Raw genomic sequence first — 17,942 nt, forward strand, 5'->3', positions numbered from 1 at the left:
GTAAATTAAGAATCTTTGCTTTTCCTGGTTTGTGGGGCAAACTTTATAATAATGCTGCTGTTTTTTGTTTTTTAATAATTTTATTTCCCTTCTCAAATTCTGCAGCACAAAATTGACTTTTTAAAATGAGCTTTTTAAAAGATTTTATTTATTTTTATTTATTTAAGAAATTGGCTTTTTAAAATAAGGTTTTTAAAAAGATTTTATTTATTTTTATTTATTTAACAGAGAAAGAAAGATCACAAGTAGGCAGAGAGGCAGGCAGAGAGAGAGGAAGAAGCAGGCTCCCTGCTGAGCAGAGAGCCCAATGCAGGGCTCCATTCCAGGACCCTGAGATCATGACCTGAGTGAAAGGCAGAGGCTTAACCTACTGAGCCACCCAGGCGCCCCTAAAACAACAGTTTTATTAAGGTATAATTCACATACATATAGTTTACTCACTTAAGGTGTACGATGCAGTGGGTTTTTAGTACATCCACAGAGTTGTGTATCCTGTACCACAATCAATTTTAGAATATTTTCATCACCCCAAAAAGAAACCCCAGACTTATTAGCACTGACTCCTGCCAATCCCCCATCCCTAGATAAACACTAATCTTCTTTCTTTCTGTATGCCTATTTTGGAGCTTTCGAATAAGTAGCATCATATAACATCTGGTCTTTTTTGACTGGCTTCTTTTCATTTAGCATAATGTTTTTAAGGTTTATGCAAGTTGTAGCATATATTAGTACTTCATTTCTTTTTATTGCCAAAATATAGTCCATTGTGTGGGTAGATCCTTTTATGTATCCATTCATCAATTGATAGATGTTTAAGTTGTTTCTGCCTTTTTTTTTTTTTTTTTTTTACTATTGTGAATAATGCTGCTGTGAACATGTATGTAAAAGTTGTTGTGTGAACTTATGTTTTCATTTCTCTTGGATGTATATACTTAGAGGTGGAATTACTGGGTCATGTGGTAATTTTTTGTTAAACCTGTGAAATCAGTTATATAGTATTGTTGAATGTTACGCTGCTTATAGAATTTATTCTGGTTGTTCTGTTTGCAAAGTCTGAGTTTTGTCATACAGCCTTTAAAACTATTCTGTGTAATGCCGTTCTGTTGTTTTTTGCCTACTGAAGTACTATGTACTAGGTATTTATGAAATTTTGTGACCTCAGTTTTGATCCGACCCTGTTAAAATCCTGGTGAAAAGTTCCTGGCAAACTTGGGTTAGGAAATAAGAAATGAGTTCAGTTTTTTTTTTTTTTTTTTAAATTTCATAGAAGTAGTTAATGGAGGTTTAAGGACTAGCAACGGTCCTTAGTACCATCTGGGAATGATAGAAATTTGCAGATTTCTGGCTGTTAGGTATGCTGAAGAAATGATACTGATATCATAGTCGGGTTTTTTCCTTCATGTTTGGGTCTTTGAGTAATTATGTAAATATGTGCCACAGAGCATGCTTACTTTATCTCATGGATCAGGGAGAATTACTGGTTAGCACTGTTTCTGTTTTGATTCAGATAAGCACGACTTGTCCTCAGTTTCAGAAAAGGCAGTCATAAAAATATTGTTTTGGTAAAAATTAAGCACAAATTTATTTAGATGTTTCCGTGATTTGATTCTTTTAAAAAAAAGGCTTCCTGTGTGCTCACAGATAGCTGGTTTTCTGGTATTCTGAGAAAAGGAGAACACTATTATCTGATATACCCAGATTGGTGCCTAACAGTGCTTTAACAGTGATGATGTTGGGCTCTGTTGAGTCAATTTTACTGTCTTACTCGGGCCCTTTGTAATCTGGTAGAAACTTTTGTACTCTCCTGATTCTGGAGTCAGGGTAAGTCAAGGAATGCTTGTTTTGTTTTGTTTCTTTTTTGTTTTTGTTTTTGTTTTCTGAGTCTTGATTTTGAACTGGATGCCTCAAAGGCTTCAAAGCAGGTTGATTAGGGTAAAAGTCAACTGAATAAAAGTGATACCAGTTTTATAATTACAGCAGCATTTACTGAGTGTCTAATATGTGCCAGGCTATGTATTTTAATAGAGTTATTTTTCTTATTTAATTTTAGATTAAAGAAAACATTTCTGAGCTGAGAGATTGTCTAATATATCTATAACATGGTATCTTCTAGTATTTTGAAAGTGACTGCCAGATGGTTTATAATTTGTTTCCTGTAAGTTTCTTATGAGCATATAGAGGGAAATCTGTAATTTTCCTAGATAAAGAAAATAGTAGAAACTTCTTATATTTTTAACAGGTAAAAATTATTTTGTCCAAGAAATTCTAAGGGGCACTTTAAGGAAATGTTCAGGTGTATATATGTTAAAACATTTCTTTTGAAATATTTTTCCTAAAATATTTTAATTTCCTCCCTTTGTTCTGTTGTTAAATTTCCATCTAAAAGCTACTTTGTGTTTTTTAAAACAGTAAAAATATCTAACACAAAGGTGTCATTGTAAGATTTGTCTACTTATGTACATTTTAGTGTAAAACTTTTTATTTGATTCCCAAATTAATGGGAAAGTGATATAAATTACTGCCCTGTATATGTTGAATGAATAGGTCTTAATTCCCTAAGAATGATGGCATTGTTCGTGAGGAGAGTGCCACAAGAACCATACTGAGATTCTGGACTGAGATATAGGCCATTATTGAAATAATTAGAAAATTAAGTTTTCAGACTTAAGAGGAATATTTTGTGTTATAGATATTACTTATCTCCTCTCGTAAGGAACCCAGTACTACAGGATACTATGTAATAAATTAAAGTTTTTAAGTAGCTTACAGCATCACTTAAGGAAAGACAAAATAAAGCAACTCTAATACTATTGGTTGTGAGACATAGCATTAGAATCTGTTTTTTTTTTTTAAATTTTTAAGAAGATTTTGTTTAAATGCTTCTTGGAACACTGAAAAAATAAAATATAAAAACAAAAAATACAAAAAAAGAGAGAAGATTTTGTTTATTTATTTGAGAGAAAATGAGAGAGCACAAGGAGGGGGAGCAGCAGCAGGAGAGGGAGAAGCAGGCTCCCGCTGAACAGGGATCCCTATGCAGGACTAGATCCCAGGACCCTGGGATCAAGACCTGAGCCCTAGGCAGACGCTTAATGACTGAGCCACCCAGGTTTTGTTTTTAAACACCATTTTATCCCTAGTGCATGGTACATAAGAGGCAATAAGTAAATGTTTGATGAGAGAATAAAATTTCCTTTATTATTTTAAATTTATGCCAGAACCCAACTTAGCAATATTTTTTTTAAATTTTTTTAATTAAATTTTTAAATTTTTTTTATAAACATATAATGTATTTTTATCCCCAGGGGTACAGGTCTGTGAATCGCCAGGTTTATACACTTCACAGCACTCACCATAGCACATACCCTCCCCAATGTCCATAACCCCATCTCCCTCTCCTGGTCCCCCTCCCCCCAGCAACCCTCTGTTTTGTGAGATTAAGAGTCACTTATGGTTTGTCTCCCTCCCGATCCCATCTTGTTTCATTTATTCTTTTCCTACCCCCCAAGTCCCCCACGTTGCATCTCCACTTCCTCATGTCAGGGAGATCATATGATAGTTGTCTTTCTCCAATTGACTCATTTCGCTAAGCATAATACCCTCTAGTTCCGTCCACGTCGTCGCAAATGGCAAGATTTCATTTCTTCTGATGGCTGCATAGTATCCCATTGCGTATATATACCACATCTTCTTTATCCATTCATCTGTTGATGGACATCTAGGTTCTTTCCATAGTTTGACTATTGTGGACATTTAGCAATATTTTTTAAATTTCATTATCTTCTTAGCTAAAAAATAACTATCCTTTTTAGTAGAGTTACGCAAGTATGTCTCATTAATAATACTACTGAGAATAAACTGGAATACGAATAGGAGTCCCAGCTTAAAAACATAAATATGTTTTGGGAGTGGGGTGCTGGTATCAAGGACGGGAGTAGGGAAGCTCTGACACATGCCATCATGCACTGTGGTTTAGTTAGAAGGAAAGGGTAAGGAAACTTAACTTGTTTCTAGCTAATCTCTAAGAGGGCATTTGTTGTCTTGGCATGGTTTCCATTATGATGTGGTACTTAAGAAGATGGACTTTGGAGCTAGTAAACCAGAATTTGAGTTCTAGCTGAATGATTTGGGAAAGTCATTTCACATCTTTTTTCTTTTTTTGAAAGATTTTATTTATTTGAGATACAGTGAGTGAGCGAGCGAGAGCGGAAGCTGGGGGAGTGGCAGAGGGAAGAGGGAGAAGCAGATTCCCTGCTGAGCAGGGAGCCCAACTGGGGCTGGATCCTGGAACCCTGGGATCATGACCTGAGTTGGAGACAGACACTTAACTGACTGAGCCACCCAGGTGCCCCATGTCATTTCACATTATTTTAGTATATATATGCTGCCGAAGAGAGCATAGTCATTTCACATCTTAAATCTTCTTTGTTCTTATCTCTAAAATGATGGTAATACCAATTCTCAAGAATCAGTTTAAAATCTCCTAAGTACTTCATAGATTTGTGTGACAAATTGCTTTTGAAAAATGGAAGCTGTTACTTATATTACCTCGCTAACTTTTTGGTCTACTTCACTGGTTTTTCTTTTAGCTGCCCTATATAATGTGGGTGTTTCTAAATGGCTTCCTGCCCTCCTCCCTCCTGTACTCCCCTGCCTGCAGTATATATGTATGAAAACATTTACTTCATGGCTTCCACTAAGTAACAAACTGCCTTCTGTTTTCTGGGTTCTAGATCTGAATTCCTTCTACCCTTTGGACGGCTGTACAAGTTAAATAGCAAACTTTCACGTAGTATTGAACACATGGTTATCTTCCATTTTGTTTCTCTTTTGTCTTGAGTCTCTTTTTGTCTTGAATCATTATCTTCCACTTGGTTACCTAAACTAGACTTTTCAGAAACCCCTTTGACTTTTAGAAAATGTCAAGTTAGTCATTTAGGGCTCATCGGTTTTAATACTTGTCAGTTTTCATAATGTTTTGAGTATATCTCCCCCCCCCCTTTCAGGTCTGCATCTCCTGCTGGGAGAAATGCTATGATAATTCAAACACTGCTTTTCATGCCTTTCCAATCACTTCTCATGTTGCCACCCCCCATCTCCCACACTGGGGGAGGCCAAACAAAACAAAACTAATCTGTTTCTCTGTTGTAACTCACATCTCTGTTTTCCTGGCCCAAGTACTCATCTTTGAATCCTGTTGACTAGGATATAGTAGGCCAACAGATAACACTTTGGTTTTAAAAGGAATTATCTTATAATAAGATAATGTAACAATTTTTTAAACTTTTTTTTTTTTAAGGATTTTATTTGTCTCAGAGAGAGAGAGAGACAGAGAGAGTGCACGAGCAGGGGGAGTGGCAGGCAGAGGGAGGAGCAGGCTTCCCACTGAACAAAGCCTGATGTGGGTCTTGATCCCAGGACCCTGGAATCATGACTGAGCCAACGGCAGACACTTAACACACTGAGTCACCCATCTGTCCCATTGTAACAGTATTTTGATGGTGTATTTTGTCATTAGTCAATATGTCTCTATATATACTGTTATGGAAGCTTAAGGAAATATTTGGTCTTGACCGATTAAACTTTGCCAAAATTGAAAAATAGTAAGAACTAACTAAAGTGTCTATTCTTTTAAAAAGATATCATCAACATTCATTTAATATCTCTTCTACATGTAATAGTCTTTAATTCTAGCTTGAATAAACAGAATAAATAAAAGAATGAACCCCTGATTAGTAGATACAACTAAGCCATGCTTTGATACATTTGAAAAGTATTTGAAATAGGTCAAGTGCTGGCAGGGAATTGCATTAGCACTAATGACCTACCTAAACTGGTTTAAATTATCTTTCAATTTTTACCAAAAATAATGTGAATATATCGTAATGAGTCAAATAGTTCAGAAGAATTTAGGATGAAAAGTGATTATATCTCCTATTCCATTCTTTCCTACCCTGGTCATATTTCTCAGAAGGAACTTGTATAAGGAATATCTTATTTTTCTTTTATAAATTCATTTACCAATGTTAGACACTGTATATAGTCTACAAAATAATTTTGTAGACTGCTACAAAAGAATTTAGGTCATTCAGTTTCTTGCTCCTTACTCACTCTTATCTTCTTGATATTCAATAGGTTTTTTTCTTAATATTTTTGGATCATTGGTTACTTCATTTTTAAACTTTAAATATAGTTCTCTATTTTTATAGCCTCATCGCAGTCATTTATACTTTAATGCTGTCAAAATTGTTAGTGCTTTCTTTTGTTTTTGAAATCATAAAGTGTTCTGAAATTGAATTATATACTGATTCTAAAAATTAAAACTAGTAAAGACCTGAGTGCTTAGTTTGCATTGTTTCACTCCATTGTCACACTGGACTTAGAATAATTTATATTACATATATGTATTTATGTTTACATATGTAATATATAGCATTAAAATGAAATGGATTCTTTCTTCCAGAATTATTTCATAGTTACATGATTTTCTGTACTTACAGTTATGTGCCTTGATAGAATTCTTAAATTTACCTGTCCTAATAATCACATTGATCAGCTTTCCTTTTTTTATGGAGTCCACTCTTCTATAACCTGCAGCCTTCTAACTTCTCTCTGGACAGTTTGCTTATGTCTGCTGCATAGCTTTCGTCCTGGGAAATCTTCTCTTTGTTGTCCTGCTAGGGCTCACATGGAGTTTTCATAAAGTTTGGGAATGCCTTGAAATTGTGTACCGAGTTTGAGTGAGAATGTATTTTTCAGCTTTCATTGTAATCTCAGGGATGATTCTTATGCTCCCCAAACACATCTCTTTTGAAATCATAATCTTGTATATTGTATATTCTCATTATACTGAACTGTAAGCATAACCTCTTCAGCTCACTGATGCTGTTTTCCTGCAAATGAGACTGCCAATGGACATTATACAGGGGTTTTATAGTATAGCCCCCAAGGAGATACATTCCTGGCATTTGCAATCATCTATTTTCCTCAAATTTCCTAAAGTTATATCTTGCCTTTAGTGATAGTTTTTCAGCTGTCTTTCAAAGAATCCCTTTGGCTGCAATGGTAATTATGATCCCCTACCTAATAACAAAGGATGTTACCAATACCTAATAACTTGTTGATTTTTAATTTTTATTTTCTTTGTCATTTGTTTAAGGAGGCTCTAGCCACTTTTAGCCTGTACCCTTTGAGTACCCTTAGCATAGTATTTTACTGCTTATCATGGCAGGTCTGGTCTTACCTTTGGTCAGATCAGAAGTTATTTGCCAAGATCCAGAGTAAAAGACAACAAAAGAAACTACAATGGAGTAAATGAGAAGATTTTGCGAAATCACTTATTTTCTTTATTCTTCCTAGCAGTAATCTTGGCTAAAAATGTTTTAAATATGTATACCCATGGTCTTTGGCCACAAATAAATAGGATAGTATACTATGTTAGTCTTCAGTCTAGTGTTGGATAGAATGTAGAACACGGGAAAATTATTTAATTGCTTATATATTTTTTAAATTTTTATTTATTTGAGAGGGAGCGTGAGCGCATGAGTGGGGGGAGGGGCAGAGGTAGGGAAAGAGAGAATCTCAAGTGGACTTCACACTGAGTGTGGATCTCCACATGGGACTCGATCTAATGACCTGAGTTCATGACCTGAGCTGATGTCAAGAGTCAGATGCTTAACCAACTGAGCCACCCAGGCATCCCTTAATTGCTTATTTTTTAAGGAGTATTTTGTTTTGGAAGAGTATGTTTATGCTTTTCATGGCACAAATGGCCATGCTTTCTTTTGCCTCTAGGCCTTTCTTTATTGCTGTCTTTACTATCTGGCAAAATATTTTACTCCCATATTCTTTCACTGGGCTAACTTCTTCTTGTCTTTTGGGTTTATGCTTAGATGTCACCATTTCAGAGAAACTTTCTTTAACCCTTCCAGTTAGGTTATGTGCTGCATGTATCGTTCCCTCCATTTATCACTTACTTTATTCACTTATTTGAAAGGTTTGTTGAATGATGTCTGTGAGCCAAGTTCTGTTATATGAGAGGGGATCCAGCAGTGAATAAACAAACCAAAATACTGCCCCATGTAGAGCTTATATTCTGTTGGGTAGAGATAGAAAAGAATATGAATATAATACCAGGTAAAGGTGAGTTCTAAGAAGAACAGAGCAGAGTGATAGTGGGGAGATACTTACTTAAGGTGACCAGGGAATGCCATTCTGAGGAGGATGAAATTTGCAATCATTGAGATGAGAGCTGATAGTGACTTGAGCTAGAATGGTAGAGGTGGAATATATTCAGATTCTGAATTATTTTGGAGACTGAGCCATGAAATGTTCAGATACTAGAATTGTATTTTGAAGATAGAATCTAGAGTAATTTGCTGATGCATTGATAGGGGGACAATGAGAAATAAGATCTGAAGATTTTGGCTTGAGCAGATATCAAGCTTTACTTGGGAGAGGACACAAGAGAACAGGTTTGGGGTGGGAATATAGAAGCGGTGGTACTCGCCAGCTCAATATTAGATATGTTAAATTTGAGGGGCCTGCAAATCTGAATGGAGATTTTGAGTAGCCAAGTCTATATATTATTGAGCTCATATATGTAGCATGAAGCTGAGAAGTTGAAGAGAAATTGTTAAGTGTTTTAATGGAGAGGAGGAGTGGCATAATCATTGAGAGGAAGAGAATGAATTGACAGTAAAAATTGGCAGTGAAAATGGAGTAATGTTGCTACTCAGTTACGGTTTATGATCATGAAGTGGGGTTGAGATCAAGTCAGCATGTGTATATTCTTTCTCTCACTGGGTTTTATCAGGCAATAATGATAGAGGGAGAAAGGGACAAGGGTGTAATACAATGATGGGCCATTCAATTTTTGGGGGGGGGCATTCAATTTTAAGATGGATAAAAATGGAAATAGAGCATGAGATGATGAATGAAAAGATGGTAGGGCAAATGTATGGGGGTGCCTCAGCGTTCAAAGAATTGATGAAGATGTATAGGTATTAAGAGAATATTACCTGTATTAAGTGGGAGTTATTCTTCCATTGATGCTATTATACTTTGTCTTCAAATCTCCCAAGAACAAAGGATAAACAAAAAGGCCAGAAAGAAGCCACGACAGCTTAAGCATTAACGTTATTCCTGTTTATAGGCCTGCAGATTGAGGAAATTTAACATGAGCCACCACTCTCTGTCAATATGTAAGAAAAATAATTCCTGGGAGCCTTCTGTATTTTAGGGTCTCCTTTAACTTCCCCCCTCTTCTTTACCATTCTCACTGCCCTTAGAAACTTCTGCCATTCTTATTGTGGTCTTTTGCAAACTAGAGTGAGTGAGTGTGTTTGTGTTTGTGTTTTAAACCTCTTTCATGTAATTACTAGTTGGTCTTTGTCTTGTATTAAGCATTATAGTTTTTCACTATATATTGTAGTGTAACCAGCTTCTAAAACTGGATATTTACCTAAAAAAAGGTGAGAGTTACCTGTATATCTACATAAATATCCCTCACTAGATTATATACTCATTTAGAGGGCTATCATTTATTGATAGTTTTATCCCCAGCTCCCTCATGTTGCCTGATAATAATAGGTTGGGATATTTGTTGACTAAATGAATACTATATTATTACAGTAATTCTTCACTTTCCTAGAGGTTACTTTCCATATCACCAGCCTCTTTGAATACCTCTGAGAACTAGGAAGGAAGCAGTGCCACTTTCAAGAATCTTCTCAAGAGGAGAGCCTGTGTGGCCCAATCCATTAAGCTGAACCTTTGGCTCAGGTCATGATCTTCAGGGTCCTGGAATCTCAAGGTCCTGGGATTGAGCCCCGTGCTGGGCCCCCAGATCAGCAGAGTCTGCCTCTCCCTTTCCCTCTGCCCCTTCTTACCACTCATGCTCGCTCTTTCAAATAAGTAAATAAAATCTTAATAAAAAAATCTTCCCAAGAAAAAGAAAGTATGTGTCCACATATAGATATGTTTATAGCAGCATTCATTACTTGTAATAGCTTGGAACTGGAAATAGTTCAAATGCCCAGCAATCAATGAATAAATAAAATGTGCTATATCCACTTAATGGGATACTGTTTAGCAATTAAAGGGAACACACTACTGAGGCATATTGTAGTATTAGTGAACTCCAGAAACATTTAGGCTAAGTGAAAGAAGCCAGATCAAAAAAGCTACATATTGTGTGATTCTGTTTTATAGGAAAAGTCTAGAAAAAGTAGATTTGTTGAGACTGAAAGTAGATCAGTAGTTGCTTGGTGCTGAGGTGGTGGGGGTAAGAGGTTAATGTAAGTAGGTACAAGGGAACTTCTTGGGATATTGAAAATTTTCTAAAGTAATAAGGTTGGTAGTGGCACAACTCTAAATTTACACAAAGTATTTAATTGTTCATTTATCATGTTATGGTAGGTAAATTGTACCACAATAAAGCTATGAAAAACAAATAATTTTGAGCAGCCAGAAGTGGTATTTTAGAAAAAATAAAGTTTATTTAGAAATAAGCCTTTTGGTTCTCACTATGTCAAACTTGTTGAGTTTACTTAGGCAAAATTGTAACAAGTCTGTTTTCTAAAGCACTGTACATTAAAGGTACTCTTATCAGGAGCAGCAAATGATAATTGACAGGAAGAGAAATAGAAACTTTAAAAAGTGAAAAGTATAGCCAGCAAGGACTGTTTAACGTTAGCTTATTACCTTGTATATGTCAGTAGCACCTAAGGCTATCTTGACATGAATAGCTCGGTATAATTATTGATTACAGTGATGACATCTAATCAGTAAGAAAAGCTTGATTTCTTTCTGTGTCCCCAGGTTGTGAAAGCAAAGTAATCACATATTATAGAAAAATTTATAAAAATTAGTTATTAAAATTCAGTGTAAAGGAACTAGCTTCATTTATATTTTTACTTATATTGGAAAATGGTGCCATTATATGAGGTAAATTATATTATTAACACAGTGTGCTGTCTTTTATATAAACCTGTTATGCCTAACCACACTATACTAGGATCTGGAATTAATGATTTTTCTAGTAGTAATGATAAAATTACAGTAGTTTCATCAGTTTGCATTAATTTTGACCATCTTGTAACCAGAAATCTTAAACTTTCAGGATTTTTTCTGATGCAAGTTAATGCACTGAGGTGGTCAAATAGAGATTGTTTTAATTTACCTAGTGCTACATAACAGGCCACCCCAAATCTTGCTGAGCTTAAAACACAACTTATTTCTTATCATTCTGTGCGTAGGTGGGGTAGTTCTTGTGCTTGTCTTACCAGTCTTACATCAGAGCTGCATTTAGCGGTGAGTTGGCTGGGGGATGGGCCTAGCTGGGCTTAGCAAGATGCTGAACAACTTCTTTCTACATGATATGATTTTTGAGGCTTCTTCACCCATGACATTTTAGGACAGTGTTCCCGAAAGAGGAAAATTGGAAGCCATAAGGCCTCAAGTTAAGAGTGTCATTTCTGTGGCTTTTTGTTGGTCAAAGCAAGTTACAAGACCAGTTGAGATTGTAAGGGTGGAAAAATAGACTGTAATTCTTGATGAGAGGAGCAATTAAAGTTCTATTACAAAAGAGGCAGTCTTTAATTTTTTTTCTCCTTTCTGTCCTTTAAAATATAAAATTATGCTTTTCAGAATTGAACAGATGACTAGCAATATTGGAAAAAGTTTGCATTTATATATAAAATGAAGAGGTTGAATTAGAGAAATTCTTGGAAGCTTCAGTCTGATGAGGCTACAAATAAATATAAGTATTTTCTGAAAATAGCTTTGGTTTTGCTTATTCCTGTACTAATTTTGTGTCATTGTAGGGCAGCTTCAATGTTGAAGTGTATTGAAGAGGTGTTTGGGCTTTGAAATTTGACCTGTATTGGCATTTTCCCTTTTATGGTCTATTTCTGTATCTGGAAAGTGAATATAAAAATATACCTGGATTGGGAAATAGAAAAAAGTTCTGGAGATAGACGGGAGTGATGGTTACACGACTATGTTAGTATATGTATATTTTTAAGATTCATTTAGAGAAAGAGACCACAGTTGTGGGGGGGGGTGGACAGGATAGAGTGGGAGGGATTAGGGTTACTTTCCCTAAAATTTACTTACTTTTTGTTCAGAAAAATGCATTTCTGATATAATTGACTACCAATAGAATCGTTTTATATATGATAAAAGAAGAATCCTACAAAATCCTATGAACCTTTTTAAAAAATTGTGTACTCTTTGTGTGAATTTGGATTTTCAGGTAATCTTAAGAGATTTGCTTATATTGGATAGAATATGTCATTCTCTTTAGATGTTTCATATTTCCTTCTTTTATGTTTTCTTATCCTAGAAAGACACAATGAAATATTTTGCCCAACTTTGAGGATTTGTTCAAAGGATTAAATCACCACTTTGTGTTAGGATACATAAACTCATTTGAGGCATGAGTTGATGCCTGATACTACATTCATTTACAGTCAGCAGTGCAATTTGAAAATTGACTTCATGATTTTTATGTTGAGAATCTTGAGGATTGGTGATGGATTGATTGTCCATCTATGTGCTATGTCCATCTCAATGCTGGCGATACAGCAGAGAATGATACAAATGCCCTTGCTGTCATGGATTTAAGTTCAAGTTGAGATTTTAGACAACAAATAAGAGAAATAAATACATACTTTGATTGGAGATAAGTGATAGAATAAGGAGTTAGAGAGTAATGAGGAAAAGGAGACTATTTTAGAGAAGAATCCTTAACAGTGGCTTCTCTGAAGAGAAGTGTGGAGTGAGTTATGCAAAGAAGTGGAGAATAGCACCCCAGACTTAAGAAAGAGCAAGTGCAAAGGCTCTGTGGTAGGGCCAGCCTTGGTGAAGTTGATTAAAAGAGCAGGAAGAAGACCAAAACGTTAACTACTGAGTGAGGCTAGAGGAGTATGAAGGGAGATGAGGTCTTAAAGGTAGGCAGATCTGCTATTTAAATTTGATTCTGAGGCTCTGGTAGGGACTTTGTATTTTAAGAGTGATGGGAAACCATTGGAATTTTTAAAAAGCCTTCTATTTTGAAATAATATTAGACGTGAAAAAATTTGCAGAAATAATGCAGAGAGTTCCCATATACTCCTTACCCAGTATTAATATCTTGCATAACCATTATTGGAATCAGTTTTTTGAGATAGAGTGTTACTTTAAAATTCTCACTCTCCCGCTTCTATGTGGAGAAGACTGAAGAGGCAAGAGATGAAGTATAGAGTCCAGTTTGGAGGCTAGTGTAGTGATCTAGATGAGAGTTGATGAGGGTGGTAGCTGACAGTTTCTTAAGAGGTTTATCCAAATAGCTTCTTCGGGACTCGTACTTTTAAAAGCCTGGTTTAGAATCTCATACTAAGAAACTGTACAAAACTTTCCCTGAGACCAGACTCCTATACTTGGTTGTTTTTTAAGAGGAACAAAATACTAGCATAATTTAGACCAAGAAAAATATTGTGCATAAGCAACTTTGTTAATGAAAGCAGGTAATAATTGAACTAAGCGAATAAAGAACTATAGCCACATTTCTTTGTGTTGAAAATCAGTGAGTAGCTCTCTTAGGCCTTGTTGTAAGTTGTCAGTAATTTTTCTTTGAAAGAATGAAAACTAGTAAATACTACATTTCAGTCATGTTTTTAGATACTTTGTGTGGAAAATGCTTCTTACTTTGACAAAGATCAGTTACCAAGATTTTTCATTGCAAAGGTACAGTCTTATTTTATGATCTGCGTGGCTACTCTTTTACTTGAATGGTAAGAATTTTATTTGAATGGTAAGAATAATGATCCATGGTTTGAAATTTTTTTTTTTAAAAGATTTTATTTATTTGACAGAGATCACAAGTAGGCAGAGAGGCAGGCAGAGAGAGAGGAAGGGAAGCAGGCTCCCCGCTGAGCAGAGAGCCCGATGCGGGGCTCGATCCCAGGACCCTGAGATCATGACCTGAGCCGAAGGCAGAGGCTTTAACCCACTGAGCCACCCAGGCGCCCCCATGGTTTGAAATTTTAAGAAAGCATTGTATAACTATATACTTTGCTAATGTATATAGTTAATCTATGAATCCATGATATACTTTTAAAGTATTAATGAACAGAATGCATTCTTCTCAGAGTTGTGCTTTTCTAATGTTCTCTTCTGTAACATTAAACAATTTATTACTAATTTATGTTCTTAAACTATTTCCTGCTTTTTGTTCACTATAAAACAATGAGGTGATGAATTAAGAAAACTTTGTTCTGGATGTTGAACCTAAAATTAAGTACTTTTTGGTAGTATCTACTCTCCCTCACTTTAAGAACTAAGTGGTAGCATTTTTTGTGGTTGAAGTCTGAAAATTGTAGACACTTTTGTTCTTTGTTATAGGTTTATATAATTTATTTTCATTAAATAGAGTACATAATTGATATGGTTGAGTGAGATATTGTAGAATATTTGGAACAATGCTTAGCAAAAAGTGCATGCTCACTTAATATTAACTCTTATTAGAAGTACTATAAGTAGTATTGGCATTATTTAAAATAGCCTTGTTTTTGGTTGTTTTGAAGAAATGGTCTGTGAGCCTCCTTTGTTACTTACTTAATATTTAATGGGTAGCTTCTGGGTGACAGGCACTGTCAGATGTTCTTATGTACTTTATTTTGGCACATCATAAGAGTATTAGGCTCTGAGAGGTAAAGTCATATAATCATCGTTGTGCAATAAGAGGTAGGCTTTCTTTTCTTTTCTTTTTTATTTATTTATTTTTTCAGTGTTCCAAGATTCAATGTTTATGCACCACACCCAGTGCTCCATGAAGAGGTAGGCTTTCTAACAAAACTACCCAAACCTGTCCTCTGTCATTGACATATAAAGGCCTTTTAATTTGTCAAAATCACTCCTCTCATAGATGTTTATATTGCATAATTTCTTATGTGCAGAGCTATATGATATAGGTTGTGGAGACTGAAGAAATGAGTTGCATACGCTGTCTTATAGTGTTGGAGATAGCTGTGATACATGGAAGAAAATGATATTAGAAATTAGACACAATTAGAGGACGGAGGTGTTGTTTGCATTCAGGGAAGAAGGTTAATCAGGATTTTTTTTTTTTAATTTTATTTATTTATTTATTTGAGAGAGAAAGAGAAAGAGCCAGTGTGAGCGGCAGAGAGAATCTGGAGCAAACTCTGCCCTGAGTGTGAAGCCCATTATCGGGCTCAATCCCACATGACCTGAGCCTAAATGAGGAGTCAGATGTTTGTTTAACCAACTGAGCAGAGGAGGTACCCTCAGGGATGGTTTCTTGAAAATAGGTTAACATTTAAACCAAGTGATTTGGGAGTATTGGGATTTGGACATCTCAGTAGAGGAAACAATGAAAACATGAGATAGGAAAATAGTGAATAATTTGTTTTGGCTACAAATTAGGGGAAATTTTAAGATTGGAAAGGTAAATTAAATTTAGGACCAAATTGTATAGGCCTTTGAAAACGTGACCGTTTTGAATTCAGACATTCATTTAGTTGAGTGCATTTCTTTTGGTCATTGTAGAAGCTAGTTACATATGGTTGGGGGGAAATAAATTGAATAAGAAATTTAGACCACAATGAGATTTTGTTATTAAAAAGGGAAATTGGTAGATATGCAGAATGATACAAAGAGCACTTTATTAGGAATGAGGAAATGAGATTTACAATTCTGGTCCTGCCATGAAGTAGTTATATAACTTTGGAACAGTTCTTTTACATTCTGTGTACATTAGGTTATCAGTATGTGAAACGAGGTTTGTATAAGGAATCAATAAAGGCATAATGAGATGGTGACTGTGTCTTTTTTTTGGTCCAAATAGGATGCTGAAATTGAAAGATACGATTAATAATTAAGCCCAGTAACAACTGAATTATATTCTTGCTTATCTTAATGAGTTTTTCACCTATTATGTTTCAAAACTCAAATTTAAAGTACTGAACAGCAAGAAAAAGGACTAAGACATTAATCATAAATGTTTAATGTTGAACAAGGTGAAGGTAGTATAATCTGAGGAAATAGAAGCTTTAAAAAATTAATTATTTTTAATTGAAGTGTAGTTGACATACAGTGTTACATTAGTTTCAGGGTATGTGGCATAGTGATTCCGTAAGTTTGTATGTTAATACTACGCTTACCACAAGGGTAGCTACCATCTGTCACAATTCAGTGCTATTATAACACCATGGCCTATATTCCCTGTGCTATACCTTTTATCCATGACTTCAACTCATTCCATCACTGGAAGCATATGCCTCCTACTCCCCTTCACCCATTTTTACCATCTGCCACACCCTGGAAATAGAATCACTTTTAAATAAGTATCTGCTTGATGTTATGAGTGGTAATGATTAAAAATGTACGTATGAACATGGAATTGTTTTGAAACAGATATATTCTTCAAAATAAAGGCAGTTACTCTCGTAGATAAAGCTAAAAACAGTTACACATCACTGTAAGTATACACTTTAATATGGCATTTAGAGGAAGTAATGAGGTACCTCATTTGCACATGTTTTCTAGACAGAATTCTTTAAATGTCTTCAGGGACTGAAGTCTTAGGGTAGTTTACCCTGTGCTTGCTGTTTTAAATTAGTCTTGTTACAGTTTTTTTGTTTATTTTTTTAAATCTTCCCTTGATGTTATACTTAACTGCTGTAAATTTTCTGGCTTATAATGGTTCATTACAATTACATGGAGAGGCATCTTTTCCCACAACCTTCCTGTATAAGTAAGAACTGCATGAGAACCTCAGAATTACGTGGATTTGGTAGCAAGTTTGTTATTTCAAGCCACTTTTCCTGTATTTTCTAGTTTTCTCATATTCTGACTAGGTGATTCTCAGACGTTTAATGTGCATTCAGATCACCTCGGTATTTTATTAGATCTGCCATGGGCCTGATTCAGTAGATTTGCCATGGGCCCGAGAATCTGCTATTCTAATAAGCTATCCTAAATGATGTGGAGTTGCTGTTCTGTGGACTACACTCAGTATCAAATGTTCTAGAAAGTTTATTGGAATTCGCATTTATTGGATACACAGGACATTAAATATGGCTGGATTCTTTCAGAACTTATATTGATAGTTTAAAAAAAAACCAGGACTTTTGTAAATCTAGTAATACAGTTGATTGAATGATATTTATCTTTTGTATTCACATTTCCCTCTTTCATGTTTACCAGTGTCTTAACCCTAGTTTTGCTTCTTTCTCATTTCTTTTTTTGTTGTTGTGGTTTTTTGCTTTTGTTTAATGTATTATTATGTTTTGTGGATCTGGTCAGGGAACCGTTACTGTATTTTATGTTTGTATCTACATTTTATTTTGCATGCGTAACGTGGCTTTGCCTGGATGTTCTTTTTGGTAAGTTCCAAATTTATAAAGCATATTATTTTTTTGTAGTGTAAGTTACAGTGTTTTTCTTCTTTTTTACCCTCTCACTTCTAGTAATGTGATCATGCTCATGAGTTGTTTTTTTTTTTTTAAACAGTTCATTTGATATTTTTTCCTAACATTTTCCAACTTTCCTTAATAGTAGTGCAGTTTGATACTAATCTGCTTTGATTGGTTTTATAGCTTCACGCTGTCAGTTGCTGATCACTATTAGCAGTTGCTGTCTCAAGTATTTTGGTTTTTAAAAAAGCCGTAATCATCTAGAGATATTGTTCTAAGAGCTTATGCTTCCATATAGCAGTCATAAAAGAAGATAGTTTGTAGTGAAATTAAGTATCTTTGTTCTGAATGAACAATGGATTCTGATTTTGTTTTTACAGCAACAGCTTGCACAGCTGCAGAAAGAAAAATCAGAGATTCTGAAAAATCTGGCATTGTACTACTTCACATTTGTAGATGTTATGGAATTTAAGGTAATGTATTTTAATATGTAAAATTTAACATAGAATGATGTTTGTTAAT

The 17,942-nt window shown here is 35.0% G+C and overlaps 1 protein-coding gene across 1 annotated transcript in view; it reads left to right on the top strand.

Moving 5' to 3' along the window:
• The window catches only part of NCKAP1 (NCK associated protein 1), a 101,470-nt gene that overhangs the window by 17,338 nt on the left and 66,190 nt on the right, over positions 1-17,942 (top strand). Inside the window, exon 3 of the mRNA XM_080798642.1 lies at positions 17,801-17,893. Within this exon, the coding sequence (XP_080654768.1) occupies positions 17,801-17,893 (93 nt within the window). The remainder of the gene's footprint in view (positions 1-17,800; positions 17,894-17,942) is intronic.

The sequence above is a fragment of the Martes martes genome (genome assembly GCF_963455335.1).
Source record: "Martes martes genome assembly, chromosome: 3".
Taxonomy (NCBI): Eukaryota; Metazoa; Chordata; class Mammalia; order Carnivora; family Mustelidae; genus Martes; species Martes martes.